General features: G+C 36.9%; 1 protein-coding gene across 1 annotated transcript; it reads right to left on the bottom strand.

Annotated features, from left to right (window-relative positions):
- Positions 1 to 10,632: 10,632 nt before the first annotated feature.
- On the bottom strand, positions 10,633 to 11,547 carry LOC116585700 (olfactory receptor 2T2-like). Its single transcript, XM_032334983.1, has one exon. The coding sequence runs from the start codon at positions 11,545 to 11,547 to the stop codon at positions 10,633 to 10,635; it is 915 nt and encodes a 304-aa protein (XP_032190874.1).
- Between the last annotated feature and the right edge of the window lie 4,835 nt (positions 11,548 to 16,382).

Genomic DNA, 16,382 nt, shown 5'->3' with positions numbered 1-16,382 from the left:
GCACAGAAGATGAAGACACAGAGTTATTTTTCTGCAACTTTTTTTTTTCTATAACATTTTTCTGGAACATTTTTTTCAAATTTTCATTTCAACTCCAGTTAGTTAACATACAGTGCAGTATCAGTTTCTGGTATAGAAAATAGTGATTAAAAAAATAAATAAATAAAAGAAAATAGTGATTCAAAACTTCCATACACCACCCAGTGTTCACCATAACAAGTGCACTCTTTAATGCCCACCACCTATTTCATCCATTTCCCCACACCCCTCCCTTCTGGGAGCCAGCAGTCTGTTCTCTATATTTAAGAGTCTCTTTCTTGGTTTTCCTCTCTCTCTTTTATTTCCCTTGCTCATTTGTTTTGTTTCTTAATTTCCACATTGAGTGAAATCACATGGTGTTTCTCTTTGTCTAACTTATATTGTTTGGCATAATACTCTACCTCCATCTGTCATTGCAAATGGCAGATTTCATTATTTTATGTCTAAGTAATAATTATATATATATTATGTATATATTGATTTGAATATATGTATATAAATATATATGGCATGCATATATATATGTAATTTCTTTATGCATTCATCAGTCAATGGACACTAGGGCTGTTTCCATAATTTGGCTATGGTAGAAAAGGCTGCATGGCTGTTCATGACTTCTCCCATTTTTAATCAGATTATTTTTGGATGGTGAGTTTTATAAGTTTTTTAAAAAATATTTTTTGTATATATTATATATGTAATACTATATATTATTTATATATTTTATATATGTATATATTATATATTTACATATATATTTTACATATATGTATAATGGAATATTACTCAGCCAAAATAAGTAATGAAATACTGCCAATTGGAATGACATGGTTGAAGCTAGAGAGTATTATGCTAAGTGAAATAAATCAGTCAGAGAAAAACAAACACCATGTAATTTCATTCACATATGCAATTTAAAAAACAAGATGAATGAGACAAGAGAAATAAAAGAGAGAGAGATAGACAAACCAGGAAAGAGACTCTTAAGTATAGAGAACAATCTGATGGTTTCCAGAAGGAAGGTAGGTGGGGATTGGGTGAAATAATGGTGGGGATTAAGGGGTGCACTTTGTTGTGATCAGCACTGGGTGGTGTATGGAAGTGTTGAATCACTATTTTGTATGCCTGGAACGGATATTACACTGTATGTTTACTAATTAGAATTTGAATAAAAACTTGAAAAAAAAAGAATGTCTTTGTCCTGATGAGCATTTAGTCATATGTAGAATTTTTGAATCACTGTCTTTTACACCTGAAACTAATATAACACTGTATATTTTCTATAGTGGAATTAAACCAAAATAAAATTAAACTTTGCATTCTGTTGTTTTTGGATGGAATGTTCTATATGTATCTGTTAGTACTGACTCATATAATGTGTAATTGAAAGAAAGTTTCCTTAGTTTTCTGTATTGTATGGGATGGAGATGATCTACTCATTGATCTGTTCTATTTATTAGTGTTATAGTCCCCTAATCTTATTGTATTACTGTCAATTTATTTTTGTCTGTTTATATTAGAGAAATGGGTAGAAAAATGTAAAATGAAGGAGAATTTAATTAGAAAATGAGATTTTTATAAAAAGAAATTAAATTGACATTCTAAATTGTGAGCTACACTATCAGAAATTAAAAGTTCTTTGGATGTTTTTAAGGTAATATGTAGACTTCTATAAAGTGTTTTGTATGGATGGAGATAATAAGCTGCCTTTAGGTTTATTAGAACTCAGGGTAAAACAGTATGAAAACCATGATATTCTAACTTAATATTTTTGAATATTAAACTAATATATTTCACAATTATTTATAAGTGCAATGTCTGTTATCTAAAACAGTTAAAATTAAACTATTAACACAGTAAATTTCACCTCACCTTGTGCATGTAATCTGGAATATGATTATTTGTCATCAGACATCATTTTTGCAACATATATAAAACTTTAGTCATGTTGTATGTGAATCCCAGAATGTGATGAGTGCTGGGGAATAGGAAAAGGAATGGGATAAACAGGGAGTTTTGCTTTTCATATCTCTATGTTTAACTTTTTGAAAATCATATCTAAACAATGGTGAATTGTCAAGATTTGGTAAACTGATTTTCATTCTTTTTGATATTTTTAGATGAAATACCATATAATTTTTAAATTTTTAAGGAAATAATTTCAGGAATACATGAATTTAATGACAATCATAATATCAAAAATAAGAATGTTGAATGGTAGTCTACAAAAGTGAAGTGTGATTTCATAATTTTATATTTTATTATTGCCTTCTTTACTTGAAAGACCACAAAATAAAAATTCAATGAACTAATTATTTTAAACTATAGACTTGGAAGCCACACCAAATAGGATTATAAATCTATAAAGTAGACATATTTAATTAGCTTGAAAATGATTAATGTTACTGTACCAACAAAAAAATTTAAAAAATGATAAAAATTAGTAAGAGAAAAAAATAATTCCTATATAGTCCATTAAAAATTTACTTCAATTTTTTGAGGTAATTTGTCTCATTGTTTCTCTTCACATATGGATATTTATATTCTTTAATTTAGAAGGCAACATAATATAACTGCATAATTATATGTAATAAAATAAAAGAAAATACACGAGTACCAATAAGAGAGTGATAAAAGAAAAGGTTATATACAAAGATTTTATGGAACAGGTGATCTTGATCTTTTGATGAGTGGATATTTGGTCAAGCATATTAAGGGTAGATAGATAAATGAAAGGAAACACAAAGATGATGGTTTTTAAAATAAGAAATACCGATAAAAGTTATTTCTAGGATGACAGTTTGTTTTAGATTACATGTCCTGATACACTGAAGCTGCTCAGAGAGATGGGGATTATTTCTGTACGGTTTTATTGCCAAAGTCCATGTAATCCATGTAATTTCCCAAAGGGGAACACATAAAAGTTGTACTCAAAGGAAGCCTTGACTATGGAACTAAGAACAACTATATCCCAAGATGGCGGGGGAGTAGGAGGAGGCGCCTTTTCAGCCAGTACCCCAAAGTGAGCTGATTACCTACCAAAGAACTCTGATCACCCATGAAATCACCCTGAGATCAGAATTATACACGTCTGGATCTCTACAGGGACAGAAGATGCCAGTGGGCAGGTAAAGCGGAATGGGAATGGCAGACTGATACTGGAAGATAAACAAAAGGGGGGAGGGAGCCACCAGAGGCGACCGGTCGGAAACTAATACCCCAATACGAGCGAGAGTGCCCTGCGTCTGGGGACCAACATTAACTTGGAGACTGGTTGAAAGCACTCCAAAAGAGCAAAGGATCGCGGGGGGAAATTGTGGGAATCGGGGCAGCTAGGGACAGGGGCTTAAGTCCCTGGTCCCAGGACAGCCTCCCTGCCGCTGAGGCAGAGAGAGTGCAGCAGAGAAACCAGCTCTTGGTCCCTAAGCCGCCAGCCCGCCCGAGAATGCGTGGGTTCTAGTTCCTGTGAGGGGATGGGAGCCACGCCCGTCGGCAGAATGCTCGAGCCCTACCACAAAGCTTGAGATATGCACGCATGCCCCTCATGCTCCCCTGAGTTACAAAGGCCCAGCCGGCGCTCTTTGACCCGTGCCATTGTTTCAAAGCCTAAGCCGCGCGTCCCAAACTCTCCTCTGACAGAGGTGCGCAAAAGCCCAGCCTGGTGCTTACGGACCAGCGTCCCGTTCTCAGTGCCCGAGACGCGCGCACGACCCATAGCCACCTCTGAAAGTGGTGCGCTTAAGCTGGGCGCTCCCAGCCAGGGCCAGCGGCAAAATCTCAGTGTGCAATTACTGCTTGGAACCTCTCTGGCAGCTGGGAGCTCCCAGACAGCTGCCACTGCCTTGGCTTTGGGTACAAGCAAAAGATCCTGTGCCCCCAGGGTCTGCAAATTGGAACCTGCTCTGCCAGAGGCCAAGGGGGAACTTATTTAGGCTCTGCATCCAGACTGAGGCTTCTTTCTGAGAGGGAGATCAGGGTGTAGTTTGTTTTCCTCTAAAACTACAAAAACCATCCAAAGCAGTCAAGGTGAGAGAAAAAAAAAAAAGTGAACAAGCATAAAAACCACCAGAGAACAAAAGCCTGAAAAAAACCGAGTTTCCTCAGAGCCCACCCCCTTGAGTGGGGTGGGAGGACTTAACTCAGGAAACATCATTGACTGAAAACCCACGTGGCAGGCCCCTCCCCCAGAAAACAAACCAAGAAAGAAAAAAAAAAGAGGAAAAAAAAAAAGGACTACAAGTGAACAACCATTACTTCATAGGAAAACTTGTATTGTTCACTCATTCCCACCATTCCGGTTTTTATTTTTTTTTTTTATTTTTTTTTTTTTTACACATAGGTAATTTTTTTAACCTATTTACCATCACAGCGAGTTGTACAGTACATCAAATTCCATAATACCTTTCTAACCTGAACTTTTTGATACATACACCTTTGTTTTTCTTTTGCATTTTTATTTTTTGAATTCCTTTTTTGAAATTTTAGTTTAGTTTAGTCTAGTTTATTCCTTTTTATTTTTATCCTCTAATATTCATATAGAGTTAAACTTCAAAGTAATCTCCTTAACCCAATCCATACTACCCATATAGGTAAACCAATTTTTAATCCCCTTTATCTTAGGAAAGTTGAGTCCTTTAACAAAGATATCAAGATACATCCAGGAAGAATCAAAGCAACCTTCCTTGCACACACTGAGAATTTATAAGAACTCTCCCATCTTCTTCCACCAGTGTTTCTGTGTTTTTTGTGTTTGTCCTGATAGCATATAAATTTTACACTTGTGGTTCTTTTTGACGAGGTTCTTCCTTTATTTGTGTGTCTATATATATATTTTTTCTCTTGTCATATACTTGTATAAGTCTTTTTATCTCTTTTTGTTTGTCTACTTCATAAATCTTACTTTGGGGCCCATCTGGGCTGAACCTTCTTTTTCATCTTCCCTTTCTTTCCTGTATCTCTCTCTTTTTTTTTCTTCTTCTTTTCTTTTTTTTCTTTTTCTTTTCCTTTTCTTTTGTCTCTCGTTTGGGTGGGGAATCCTGATTGCTCAGAAGTGTTCCAGGGTGCACCTTGACTGCACCACAGTTGATACATCCAGCTACATCTGTTCAGTCATCTCCCACCAAAATGACTAGGAGGAGGAATGCCCAACAGAAGAAAAATACAGAGGATGGACCTTCTGCAACAGAGCTAATGGCTATCAACGTAGACAATATGTCAGAAAGAGAATTCAGGCTAACAATTATCCAGGCAATAGCTAGGTTGAAGAAAGCCATGGATGACCAAACAGAATTGATCAGGGCTGAACTGAAAGCGACCAGACAGGATGTTCACAATGTTAGGGCGGAGCTTAAAGCTACCAGGGAGGAGGTTCACAATGCTCTCAATGAGTTCCAATCTAATCTAAATTCTCTCAAAGCTAGGTAACTGAGACAGAAGATAGAATTAGTCATCTGGGGAAAAACAGATAGAGAGAAAGGATCAGGAGGAAGCCTAGAACAAACAGCTTAGAAACCACGAAAACAGAATCAGGGAAATAAATGATGCCATGAAGAGTTCCAACGTCATAACTATTGGAATCCCTGAAGGGGAGGAGAAAGAAAGAAGACTAGGAGATATAGTGGAACAAGTCCTTCATGAAAATTTTCCCAATCTCGCGAATGGAAACAGTGTTCATGTACTAGAGGCTGAATGGTCTCCACCCACGATTATACATTCCAAAAAAACATCACGACACCTGATAGTCAAATTGAGGATTATAATTGTAGTATAATCTCTTGAAAGCCGCTAGGGCAAAGAGGCTCCTTACTTACAGAGGGAAGCCCATCAGAATAACGTCAGACCTGTCCACAGAGAACTGACAAGCCAGAAGAGGCTGGCAAGATATATTCAGGGCACTAAATGAGAAGAACATGCAGCCAAGAATACTTTATCCAGCAAGACTGACATTCAAAATGGATGGAGAGATAAAGAGTTTTCAAGACCGGCAAGGCTTAAAACACTATGCAACCACCAAGCTGACACTGCAGGAAATATTAAGGGGGGCTCTATAAAAGAGGAAAAGTCCCAAGAATAGCATTGAACAGAAATATAGAGACAGTGTACAGAAAGAAAGACTTCAAAGGTAACTCGATGTCAATAAAAATGTATCTATCAATAATCACTCTTAATGTGAATGGCCTAAATGTGCCCATAAAATGGCACAGGGTTGCAGATTGGATAAAACGACAGGACCCATCCATATGTTGTCTACAAGAGACCCATTTTGAACCTAAAGATACACGCAGACTGAAAGGGAAGGGATGGAGAAGCATCTTTCATGCCAATGGGCCTCAAAAGAAGGCTGGGGTAGTGATTCTCATACCAGATAAATTAGACTTCAAACTAAAGACTGTAGTCAGAGATACAGAAGGACACTACATAATCCTTAAAGGGACTATCCACCAAGATGATCTAACAATTGTAAGTATCTATGCCCCCAGTATGGGAGCAGCCAATTACATAGAAAACTGTTAATCAAGATCATATTGATATGAATACACTAATCGTAGGAGATCTTAACACGCCTCTCTCAGAATTAGACAGATCATCGAAGCAGAAAATCAATAAAGAAACAAGAGCATTGAATGGCACATTGGACCAGATGGGCCTCATAGATATATACAGAACATTCCACCCTAAAACAACAGAATACTCATTCTTCTCAAGTGCACACGGAACCTTCTCCAGAATAGACCACATACTTAGTTACAAATCAGGATTCAAGCGATACCAAAAGACTGAGATTATACCCTGCATATTCTCAGATCACAGTGCTTTGAACCTGGAGCTCAATCACAAGGAAAAGTTCCGAAGGAACTCAGACACCAGGAAGCTAAAGACCACCTTGCTTAAGAATGCTTGGATCAACCAGGAGATCAAAGAAGAACTGAAACAATTCATGGAAACCAATGAGAATGAAGACACTTTTGTCCAAAGTTTATGGGATACAGCAAAGTCGGTCTTAAGGGGAAAATACATAGCCATCCAAGCCTCCCTCAAAAAAATTGAAAAATCCAAAAAAAAAAAAATTGAAAAATCCAGAACACACCAGATGTCTCTACATATTAAAGAACTGGAGAATTAACAACAAATCAAACCAACTCCACACATAAGAAGGGAAATCATCAAGATTAGAGCTGAGATCAATGAGGTAGAACCCAGAGATACAGTAGAACGTATCAATGAAACTAGAAGCTGGTTTTTTGAAAGAATCAATAAGATCAATAAACCATTGGCCACACTAATCCAAAAGAAAAGAGAGAAAGCCCAAATTCATAAAATTATGAATGAAAAGGGAGAGATCACAACTAACACCAAGGAAGTAGAAACAATCATCAGAAGTTATTATCAACAGTTATATGCCAGTAAGCTTAGCAACCTAGATGAAATGGATTCATTCCTGGAAAAATATAAACTACCAAAATTGATCCAGGAAGAGTTTGACAACCTGAATAGACCGATATTTAATAATGAGATTGAAGCAGTGATCAAAAACCTCCCAAAAAACAAGAGCCCAGGACCTGACAGATTCCCTGGGGAATTCTGCCAAACCTTCAAAGAAGAAATAACACCTATTCTCCTGAAGCTGTTTCAAAAAAGTGAAACAGAAAGAAAACTTCCAGACTCTTTCTATGAAGCCAGCATTACCCTGATCCCCAAACCAGGCAAAGATCCTACCAAAAAGGAGAATTTTAGACCAATATCCCTGATGAATATGGATGCTGAGATTCTCAACAAGATCCTAGCCAACAGGATCCAACAGCACATTAAAAAGATTATCCACCATGATCAGGTGGGATTCATCCCTGGGCTACAAGGATGGGTCAACATTCGCAAATCAATCAATGTGATACCACAAATTAATATGAGAAGAGAGAAGAAACACATGGTCCTCTCAATTGATGCAGAAAAAGCATTTGACAAAAGCCAGCATCCCTTCCTGATTAAAACGCTTCAAAGTATAGGGCTAGAGGGAACATTCCTGAACTTCATCATATCTATCTATGAAAGACCCACAGCAAATATCTTCCTCAATGGGAAAAAGCTTGCAGCCTTCCCGTTGAGATCAGGAACACGACAAGGATGTCCACTTTCACCACTTTTGTTCAACATAGTATTAGAAGTCCTAGCAACAGCGATCAGACAACAAAGAGAAATAAAAGGTATCCAAATTGTTAATGAAGAAGTCAAACTCTCTCTCTTCGCAGATGACATGATTCTTTATATGGAAAACCCAAAAGACTCCACCCCAAACTACTAGAACTCATACAGCAATTCAGCAACATGGCAGGATACAAAGTCAATGTGCAGAAATCAGTGGCTTTCTTATACACCAACAATGAAAATACAGAAAGGGAAATTAGAGAATCGATTCCATTTACTATAGCACCAAGAACCATAAGATACCTGGGAATAAACCTAACCAAAGAGGTAAAGGATCTGTACTCGAGGAACTACAGAACACTCATGAAAGAAACTGAAGGAGACACAAATAGATGGAAGACCATTCCATGCTCTTGGATCGGAAGAATAAACATTGTTAAAATGTCTATACGGCCTAGAGCAATATATATTTTTAATGCCATTCCAATCACAATTCCACTGGTATTCTTCAAAGAGCTGGAGCAAATAATCCAAAAATTTGTATGGAATCAGAAGAGACCCCGAATCGCTTAGGAAATGTTGAAAAACAATAATAAAGCTGGGGGCATCACGTCACCTGATTTCACCCTTTATTACAAAGCTGTGATCACTAAGACATCATGGTACTGGCATAAAAACAGACACATAGACCAGTGGAACAGAGTAGAGAGGCCAGATATGGACCCTCAACTCTATGGTCAATTAATCTTTGACAAAAGAGGAAAAAATATACAGTGGAAAAAAGACAGTCTCTTCAATAAATGGTGCTGGGCAAACCGGACAGCTATATGGAGAAGAATGAAACTCGACCATTCTCTTACACCATACACAAACATAAACTCAAAATGGATAAAAGACCTCAATGTGAGACAGGAATCCATCAGAATCCTAGAGGAGAACATAGGCAGTAATCTCTTCGATACCAGTCTCAGCAACTTCTTTCAAGATATGTCTCCAAAGGCAAAGGAAACAAAAGTGAAAATAAACCTTTAGGACTTTATCAAAATCAAAAGCTTCTTCACAGCAAAGGAAAAAGTCAACAAAACAAAGAGTCAACCCATGGAATGGGAGAAGATGTTTGCAAATGACATTATAGACAAAAGGTTGATATCCAGGATCTATAATGAACTCCTCACACTCAATGCACACGAAACAGGCAAACACATCAAAAAATGGGAAGAAGGTATGAACCGACACTTCTCCAATCAAGACATAAAAATGGCTATCAGACACATGAAAAAATGTTCATTATCATTAGCCCTCAGGGAGATTCAAATTAAAACCACATTTAGATATCACCTTACACCAGTTAGAATGGCCAAAATTAACAAAACAGGAAACAACATGTGCTGGAGAGAATGTGGAGAAAGGGGAACCCTCTTCCACTGTTGGTGGGAATGCACGTTGGTGCAGCCTCTTTTGAGAACAGTGTGGAGATTCCTCAAGAAATTAAAAATAGAGCTTCCCGGGGTGCCTGGGTGGCTCAGTGGGTTAAGCCATTGCCTTTGGCTCAGGTCATAATCTCTGGGTCCTGGGATCGAGTCCCACCTTGGGCTCTCTGCTCAGCAGGGAGCCTGCTTTCCCCCCTCTCTCTCTGCCTGCCACTCTGTCTACTTGTGATCTCTCTCTGTCAAATAAAGAAATAAAATCTTAAAAAAAAAATAGAGCTTTCCTATGACCCTGCAATTGCACTCCTGGGTATTTACCCCAAGGTACAGATGTCATTTAAAGAAGGGCCATCTGTACCTCAATCTTTATAGCAGCAATGGCCACGGTCACCAAACTATGGAAAGAACCAAAATGCCCTTCAACGGAGGAATGGATAAGGAAGATGTGGTCCATATACACTATGGAGTATTATGCCTCCATCAGAAAGGATGAATACCCAACTTTTGTAGCAACATGGATGGGACTGGAAGAGATTATGCTGAGTGAAATAAGTCAAGCAGAGAGAGTCAATTATCATATGGTTTCACTTATTTGTGGAGCATAACAAATATCATGGAGGACAAGGGGTGTTAGAGAGGAGAAGGGAGTTGTGGTAAATTGGAAGGTGAAGTGAATCACGAGAGACTATGGACTCTGAAAAACAATCTGAGGGGTTTGAAGTGGAGGGGTGGTGGGAGGTTGGGGTACCAGGTGGTGGGTATTATAGAGGGCATGGATTGCATGGAGCACTGGGTGTGGTGAAAAAATAATGAATACTGTTTTTCTGAAAATAAATAAATTGAAAAAATTAAAAAAAAAGAATAATTATATCCCTTCAAACACATACTAATATGCCTGAGTCCTAATACTTTCTGGATTTTATATGATGTTACATTTGCAATATGTCAACCCATTGATGATGGCTACTTTTTGTGTTGAGTATGGAACTGTAAGCAGTAATACTGTGGAAGCATGGCATTTTTCTCAATTGCCACATCTTTCCATGCACTTCCTCAGAGCCCCCACCACTTCTTTGTTCCTCAAGCTGTAGATGAGTGGATTGTGTATGGGGGTCATGATGGTGCCAAGCACAGCTGCATTTTGATCTTGTTCAGGTGTGTGAGAAGAAGTGGGTGTCATATAAATAAAGAGACTCACCACTGTCAGGTGGGAGAAGCAGGTGGCCAGGGCTTTGTTACTGCCTTTCGGAGAATTCATCCTCAGATCACTAAGGAAGATAAGAGTGTAGGAGACCATACTAAGAAAAAATGGGATCAGGAGAAGAAACACAATTGTTGATACAAATTTTACCATCTCATAGGCTGGTATGTACACACAAGACATCCTCAGGATGGCAGGCATCTCACAAAAGTAATGATTAATTTCCCTGGAACCACAGATTGGGAAATTCATTGGGTAGATGGTGTGTACAAGGGCTGTAAGGGCTCCCCCACTCCAGTCTCCAGAAGCCATCTTCAGACAGACCTTGGGGTTCATGAGAATTTTGTATCTCAGGGTGTTACAGACAGCCACATAGTGATGATAGGCCATTAGGATCAGCAGGATGCACTCAGCAAGACCAAGGGTGAGGAAGTAAAGAAGCTGAGTGGCACAAGCAAAACAGGAAATGCTCTTCTTCCCTGTGTAATAGTTAGTAACCATTTTGGGGACTGTGCTGGAGATATAAGCCAAGTCAATGAAGGAAAGCTGACTGAGCAGGAAGTACATGGGGGTGTGGAGGTGAGAGTCCAGCCAGATGAGGAGGATTAGTATGGACTTTCCCATAAAGGCAATAATGTAGATGAAAAGAAAGAGGAGAATGAGGAGGTAGGGATACCTGAAGCAGGGGAAGAGCCACAGGAGGATAAAGTCAGTTGAATTTTCATTCTTCTGCTCCATGTTTCATTTAAATGCTCTGTTCAAACTGAAAATTTATAAAAGAAAAATAATATAATGGAGGATATAGTGTTTTGTTAAAATAATTTAATCTTTCAGTCAACATTCACTTCTCTGTAAACTTATAGCTAGGTCTTTAAAACAATACATTCTCATAAAAAAGTAGCTGAAAAAAATTCTATCAAAACACCTTTACTTAGAAATTAGTAATGTCATAGTCTATAATTGGTCTGAACTGGTCAAATGAATGTTAAGCCCCTTTGACTTGTAATAAATAATGAATTGACCATTATCTTCCCCCTATATGTAATTTTTTAAATGTACTGTTAACATTCTTGTGTCTTTAATATTGTTTTCCTGAATGTCCTGTTCTACCCACATCCACGCCAAAGGATCTAAGCTTCCTTTGAGGTTATCTCACAGATTTTCTAAAGAAATTTTAATTGCCAGCTAAATGAGATAGTCTGTTTATTCTATTTTACTTAACTCTCACTTTTCTTAATTTTAAACTTCAGTTTTTCATTTGAATAATGTCTTTATTCAATTAACAACCTAAAAAGGAAAAAAAAAAAACAGTCATATCCTTTTGTTAATCTTTCAGTATTTGTCCATTTCCCATAGAATAACAATTTCTTCAAAATACTTTTAGGGTATTGATTATAGTCCTGCAAATAAATTTGAATATCCCATCTTTGTAAACGTTGTAATGACATAAACGGCAAGTGAAGATATGTATCCTTATTTACTCAATGAGAAATGTCTCATAAATATTCAATTTCCAGATCAATGAATTGATTTCCTTTGTGAACCCTGACCTTCAATTTTTCTTCTTTGTGACCTTCAATGTTTGTTCTTTTTAAAAGCAGTATCAATGGAAAGTTTTGCTTTTATTAGCAATAATATACTTTAAATATTTTTGTTATACCAAATCACACATTCTTTTGCATTTCGTTATTCAAGATAATGAAAAAAAAAACCATTGTTTATGTCCATCTGTCAATGGAAAGAGGGCAGAGTTCTCAGTGGCACTCAAGGTAGAGTTAATATAAGCTTGTGAGAGAACTTTAGTCCTGGGGTAACTTGTTTTCTTAAGTTACCAGAGACAGTGGACTTCTGAGATCCTGGGCTGCATTTTTTGGGCACTGTGCTTTTTTTTTTTTTTTTTAAAGATTATTTATTTATTTGACAGAGAGAAATTACAAGTAGTTGGAGAGGCAGGCAGAGAGAGAGAGAGAGAGGAGGAAGCAGGCTCCCTGCCAAGCAGAGAGCCCCATGTGGGACTCGATCCCAGGACCCTGAGATCATGACCTGAGCCGAAGGCAGCGGCTTAACCCACTGAGCCACCCAGGCGCCCCGGCACTGTGCTTTTTGATACTTTTCTAGCTTCTTGTCTTTTTTGACATAAATGCTTCCCCTACAGGTATTAGTTCTTTGGGGAATGAAATAATGGGAGAAAATCTTTAAAAATAATGTTTCATGGCCCTCAATATCATTTATAAAATATGACATTATGTCTACCAGTATAATACATAGGGAGTTTTATTATCATAGTAGACTCAATGAATTGTAGACTAGAATAGGAAATAGACATAAACACTGTTCTAGGAACGAGAAAGCCTCATGCATTGTGCCTGGCATCTAATTGATGACTAGTTTTTTTTTTGTTGTTGTTGTTTCTTTGTTTTGTTTTTGGGGAAAGTAACAAATTTATTCCTAGAAATTCATAGGTGATTCAAGCTACTGACCAGTATGCCACACCACCAAATAAAAGGGTAAAAGCCATATGATTATATCAACACATGCTGAAAAAGCATTTGATAATAATTAGAAACTTTACTAAATAAAGTTAGCATAAAGTAAAAGAACTTACTAACATCAAAACCCTATATCACATATGGTCCTATGGGAAAAATACAAGATCACTTAATTTCCAGTACCATTTTAGGCAAGAATAACCAGTAGTGCCATAATTCACATTTTCTTAGGTGCTCTGGCAGACTCAGTATATAAAGAAGTCAGGTTAATTAACAATAGGTTAACAGTAAGAGATTAGAGTAGCAAAAACAAAATTAATAGAATCACTAAGAAAATTGGGTAAGGCAATTGTATACAAGGAAAGATGTTCAAGAAGATGACTAGTTTTTTAAGTCTCTGTGCTTACATGGCAACTTCTTTTAAGTGTAAATTAATAATTTCCCACATTAACAAATTAGGCCTGTAGACATGATATATTATGCCATGATAATATTACATTCTCTTGGACTTAGGAATGTGATTTCATTAGGAAAACCTTAGTTCTATCATATTTTTTGTGATTTGGAAATCAGAATACTTCTAGGATTTAGTTATTTCATATGCAGAAGAAGAGATTAACCTAGTTGAATTACACAAGCTGCTCTTGCCTTCAAAATTACAATTAGTTAGTATGTATTGATAAATTCATTGGACACACACTTTGTTACACTGAAAGATTGATTCAACAACAACAACAAAAGCAAAAACTATGCATTTAACCAGATACAGAGATTCTAACTAAATAAATGCTCAAACAGAATATTATAAAAATTCTTGCAAGATATTTTTTTTATCAAAGTGCCAGTTCTGTCTTTAAGTGGACAATATGGATTACCAGGATTTACTCAAGAAATAAAGAAAAAGAAATTTTAATTTTGTGTGACCTAGCTCAAAATAGTGGTATTCTTTTATTTTCTTCTAGGGAAAGTCACATTTCCTGTCAATTTCTCAAAGGTTGTAACTTTCTCCATGACGTAAAGTTTGAAACTAAGTGATTAACAGTCAAAGAAGCACTCAGATTTTTGTGTGAATGTCAAAAGACAGATCCTGTTACAAGGGTACGGAGAGATTGTTCCAATCTAAAACTCATCCTGTTCCTATAAATGCCCTTAAACTCTTTTTCTGAAATCAACATCCAAAGAAAGGAGCATTTTCTTTGTCATTTGGGATCCAAGTAGTGCTCCTCACAGGCTTGGCTGCAGTAATCCCAAGATAGACTGCAGGAGGACACAATGGCTGTATAGTGGAAGAAATACTAATACTGATGATCATTATAAGAATAGTAGTTCACACTCATGCAGGACTTACTAAATTCCAAAGCAGTTTGAATGCATTAAACTATTGACTGCTGGGTGCCTGGGTGGCTCAGTTGATTGAGTGTCTTCAGCTCCGGTCATGATCCTGGAGTCCCTGAATTGAGTTCTGCATAAGACTCCCTGCTCAGCAGGTGTCTGTTTCTCCCACTGACCTTACCCATCTCATGCTCACTCATTCTCATTCTCTCTCCCTCTTTCAAATAAATAAATAAAATTTTTGAAAAACAAACAAACTATTGACTGCTTGTATGGACCCTATGTTCAATCTTGAGAAACCGAGGCAGACAAAAATGGCACAATGTGTTTTTACTCTGTCTTTCTTTAGCAATGGCTAAAGAAAATGAGACTGAGGCCTTTCCTACAGATCCTCCCTCCATCAAAACATTGCATTTTTCATTCAGATACTCACTGTGAGAAGCAGATTTCATTTTCATGTGATCCAAGTTTCTTTGCTCTTGCTTTTCAAAGGGTTCTTTGGTATGGAGGCTGGGTAGATAACCAGAGTTAACTACATGCATAGAAAGCAATTATTTTATTAATAGGTAAAAACATTCTCCTGTCCCTGCCTTCAGCCCCATAGTTACCACTGCCTCATGTACTTCCAGTAGCTGCTGTCATCGCCTTATGTTTTATGGCTCTTTTGTACTAACTTAATCAACACATGTCTTGAGAAGAATGATTTCTGAAATTTCAAATTCCCTGAGAAAGGATTAATTGCATTTCTGCTGTATATCCAGTTTATGTCTGAGATTATCATGTGAAGATACAGTATCTTCTTCCATATTTGATTAAGTCCTTCTATACCTTTCTGTAACACAAAATGGGGGAGATATGAAAAGTGCCTCATGGGGATTTGTCTCCAGGCTTCAATTAACTGTAAACTCAGAATAGGTTCAGGGCTCTAATAAGACTCATATGAAAGTTAATTACTGTCCAATATTCTATACTCTCTTTGCAAAACAATGCAGTTGGGTTTTGATTGTCTCTAAGGAAGTATGAACATCAAGAGATTCCATGCTGAAAATGTGATAGCAAACTATTTGGATGACTTTTAATCAGTGCAGAAGAAAAACAATTTTTTAAAAGAAAATTATATCAGAAGAAACATGATCTCTGAAACAAAATAATAAGTGAGGAAGACTGAGTATCATACATCTATGTCTTCCATGATTCCAATTTTATCTCAATTAATGGGGATTTGAGGAGTTTATCTGATCCCAGTGCACTTAAATACTGGAAAGTTAGGAAAGACAATAAATTGGGTAGCATAACTGTAATTGTTGCTTCAGTAAGAAAGTTAACAAGCAATCTATTCTAAAGAAAAAATTCAATAAGTCATCATTTGTGTGTCCTAGAAACAGTTACGATGGCTATCTTTTTATTCTTTTAAGATTCATTTTAATTACATTTAGTTAATATAGAGTTATATTCCACTTAGTTAATATATAGTTATATATGTATATGCAGTTATATAGTTTCAGGTGTACAGTATAATAATTTGAAACTTCCATACATCAGCATGTGCTCATCACAAGTCAAGTATTAATTTTCATCATCTATTTAAACCATCTTATAGACCCCTCCCCTCTGATAACCATCAGATTGTTCTCTATAATTAATGTCTTTTTTGGAGTGCTTGGGTGACTCAGTCAATTAAACATTTGACTCTTGATTTTGGCTCAGGTCATGATCTCAGGATCCCTAGATTGAGCTCCATGTTAGGCTCTG

This window comes from Mustela erminea, chromosome 3 (assembly GCF_009829155.1).
Source record: "Mustela erminea isolate mMusErm1 chromosome 3, mMusErm1.Pri, whole genome shotgun sequence".
Lineage (NCBI taxonomy): Eukaryota > Metazoa > Chordata > Mammalia > Carnivora > Mustelidae > Mustela > Mustela erminea.
This window is presented reverse-complemented; position numbering and strand designations above follow the sequence as displayed.

What these genes read in the sequence shown, in the direction of transcription:
- LOC116585700 (XM_032334983.1), bottom strand. Translation starts at nt 11,547, where the DNA reads ATGGAGCAGAAGAATGAAAATTCAACTGACTTTATCCTCCTGTGGCTC.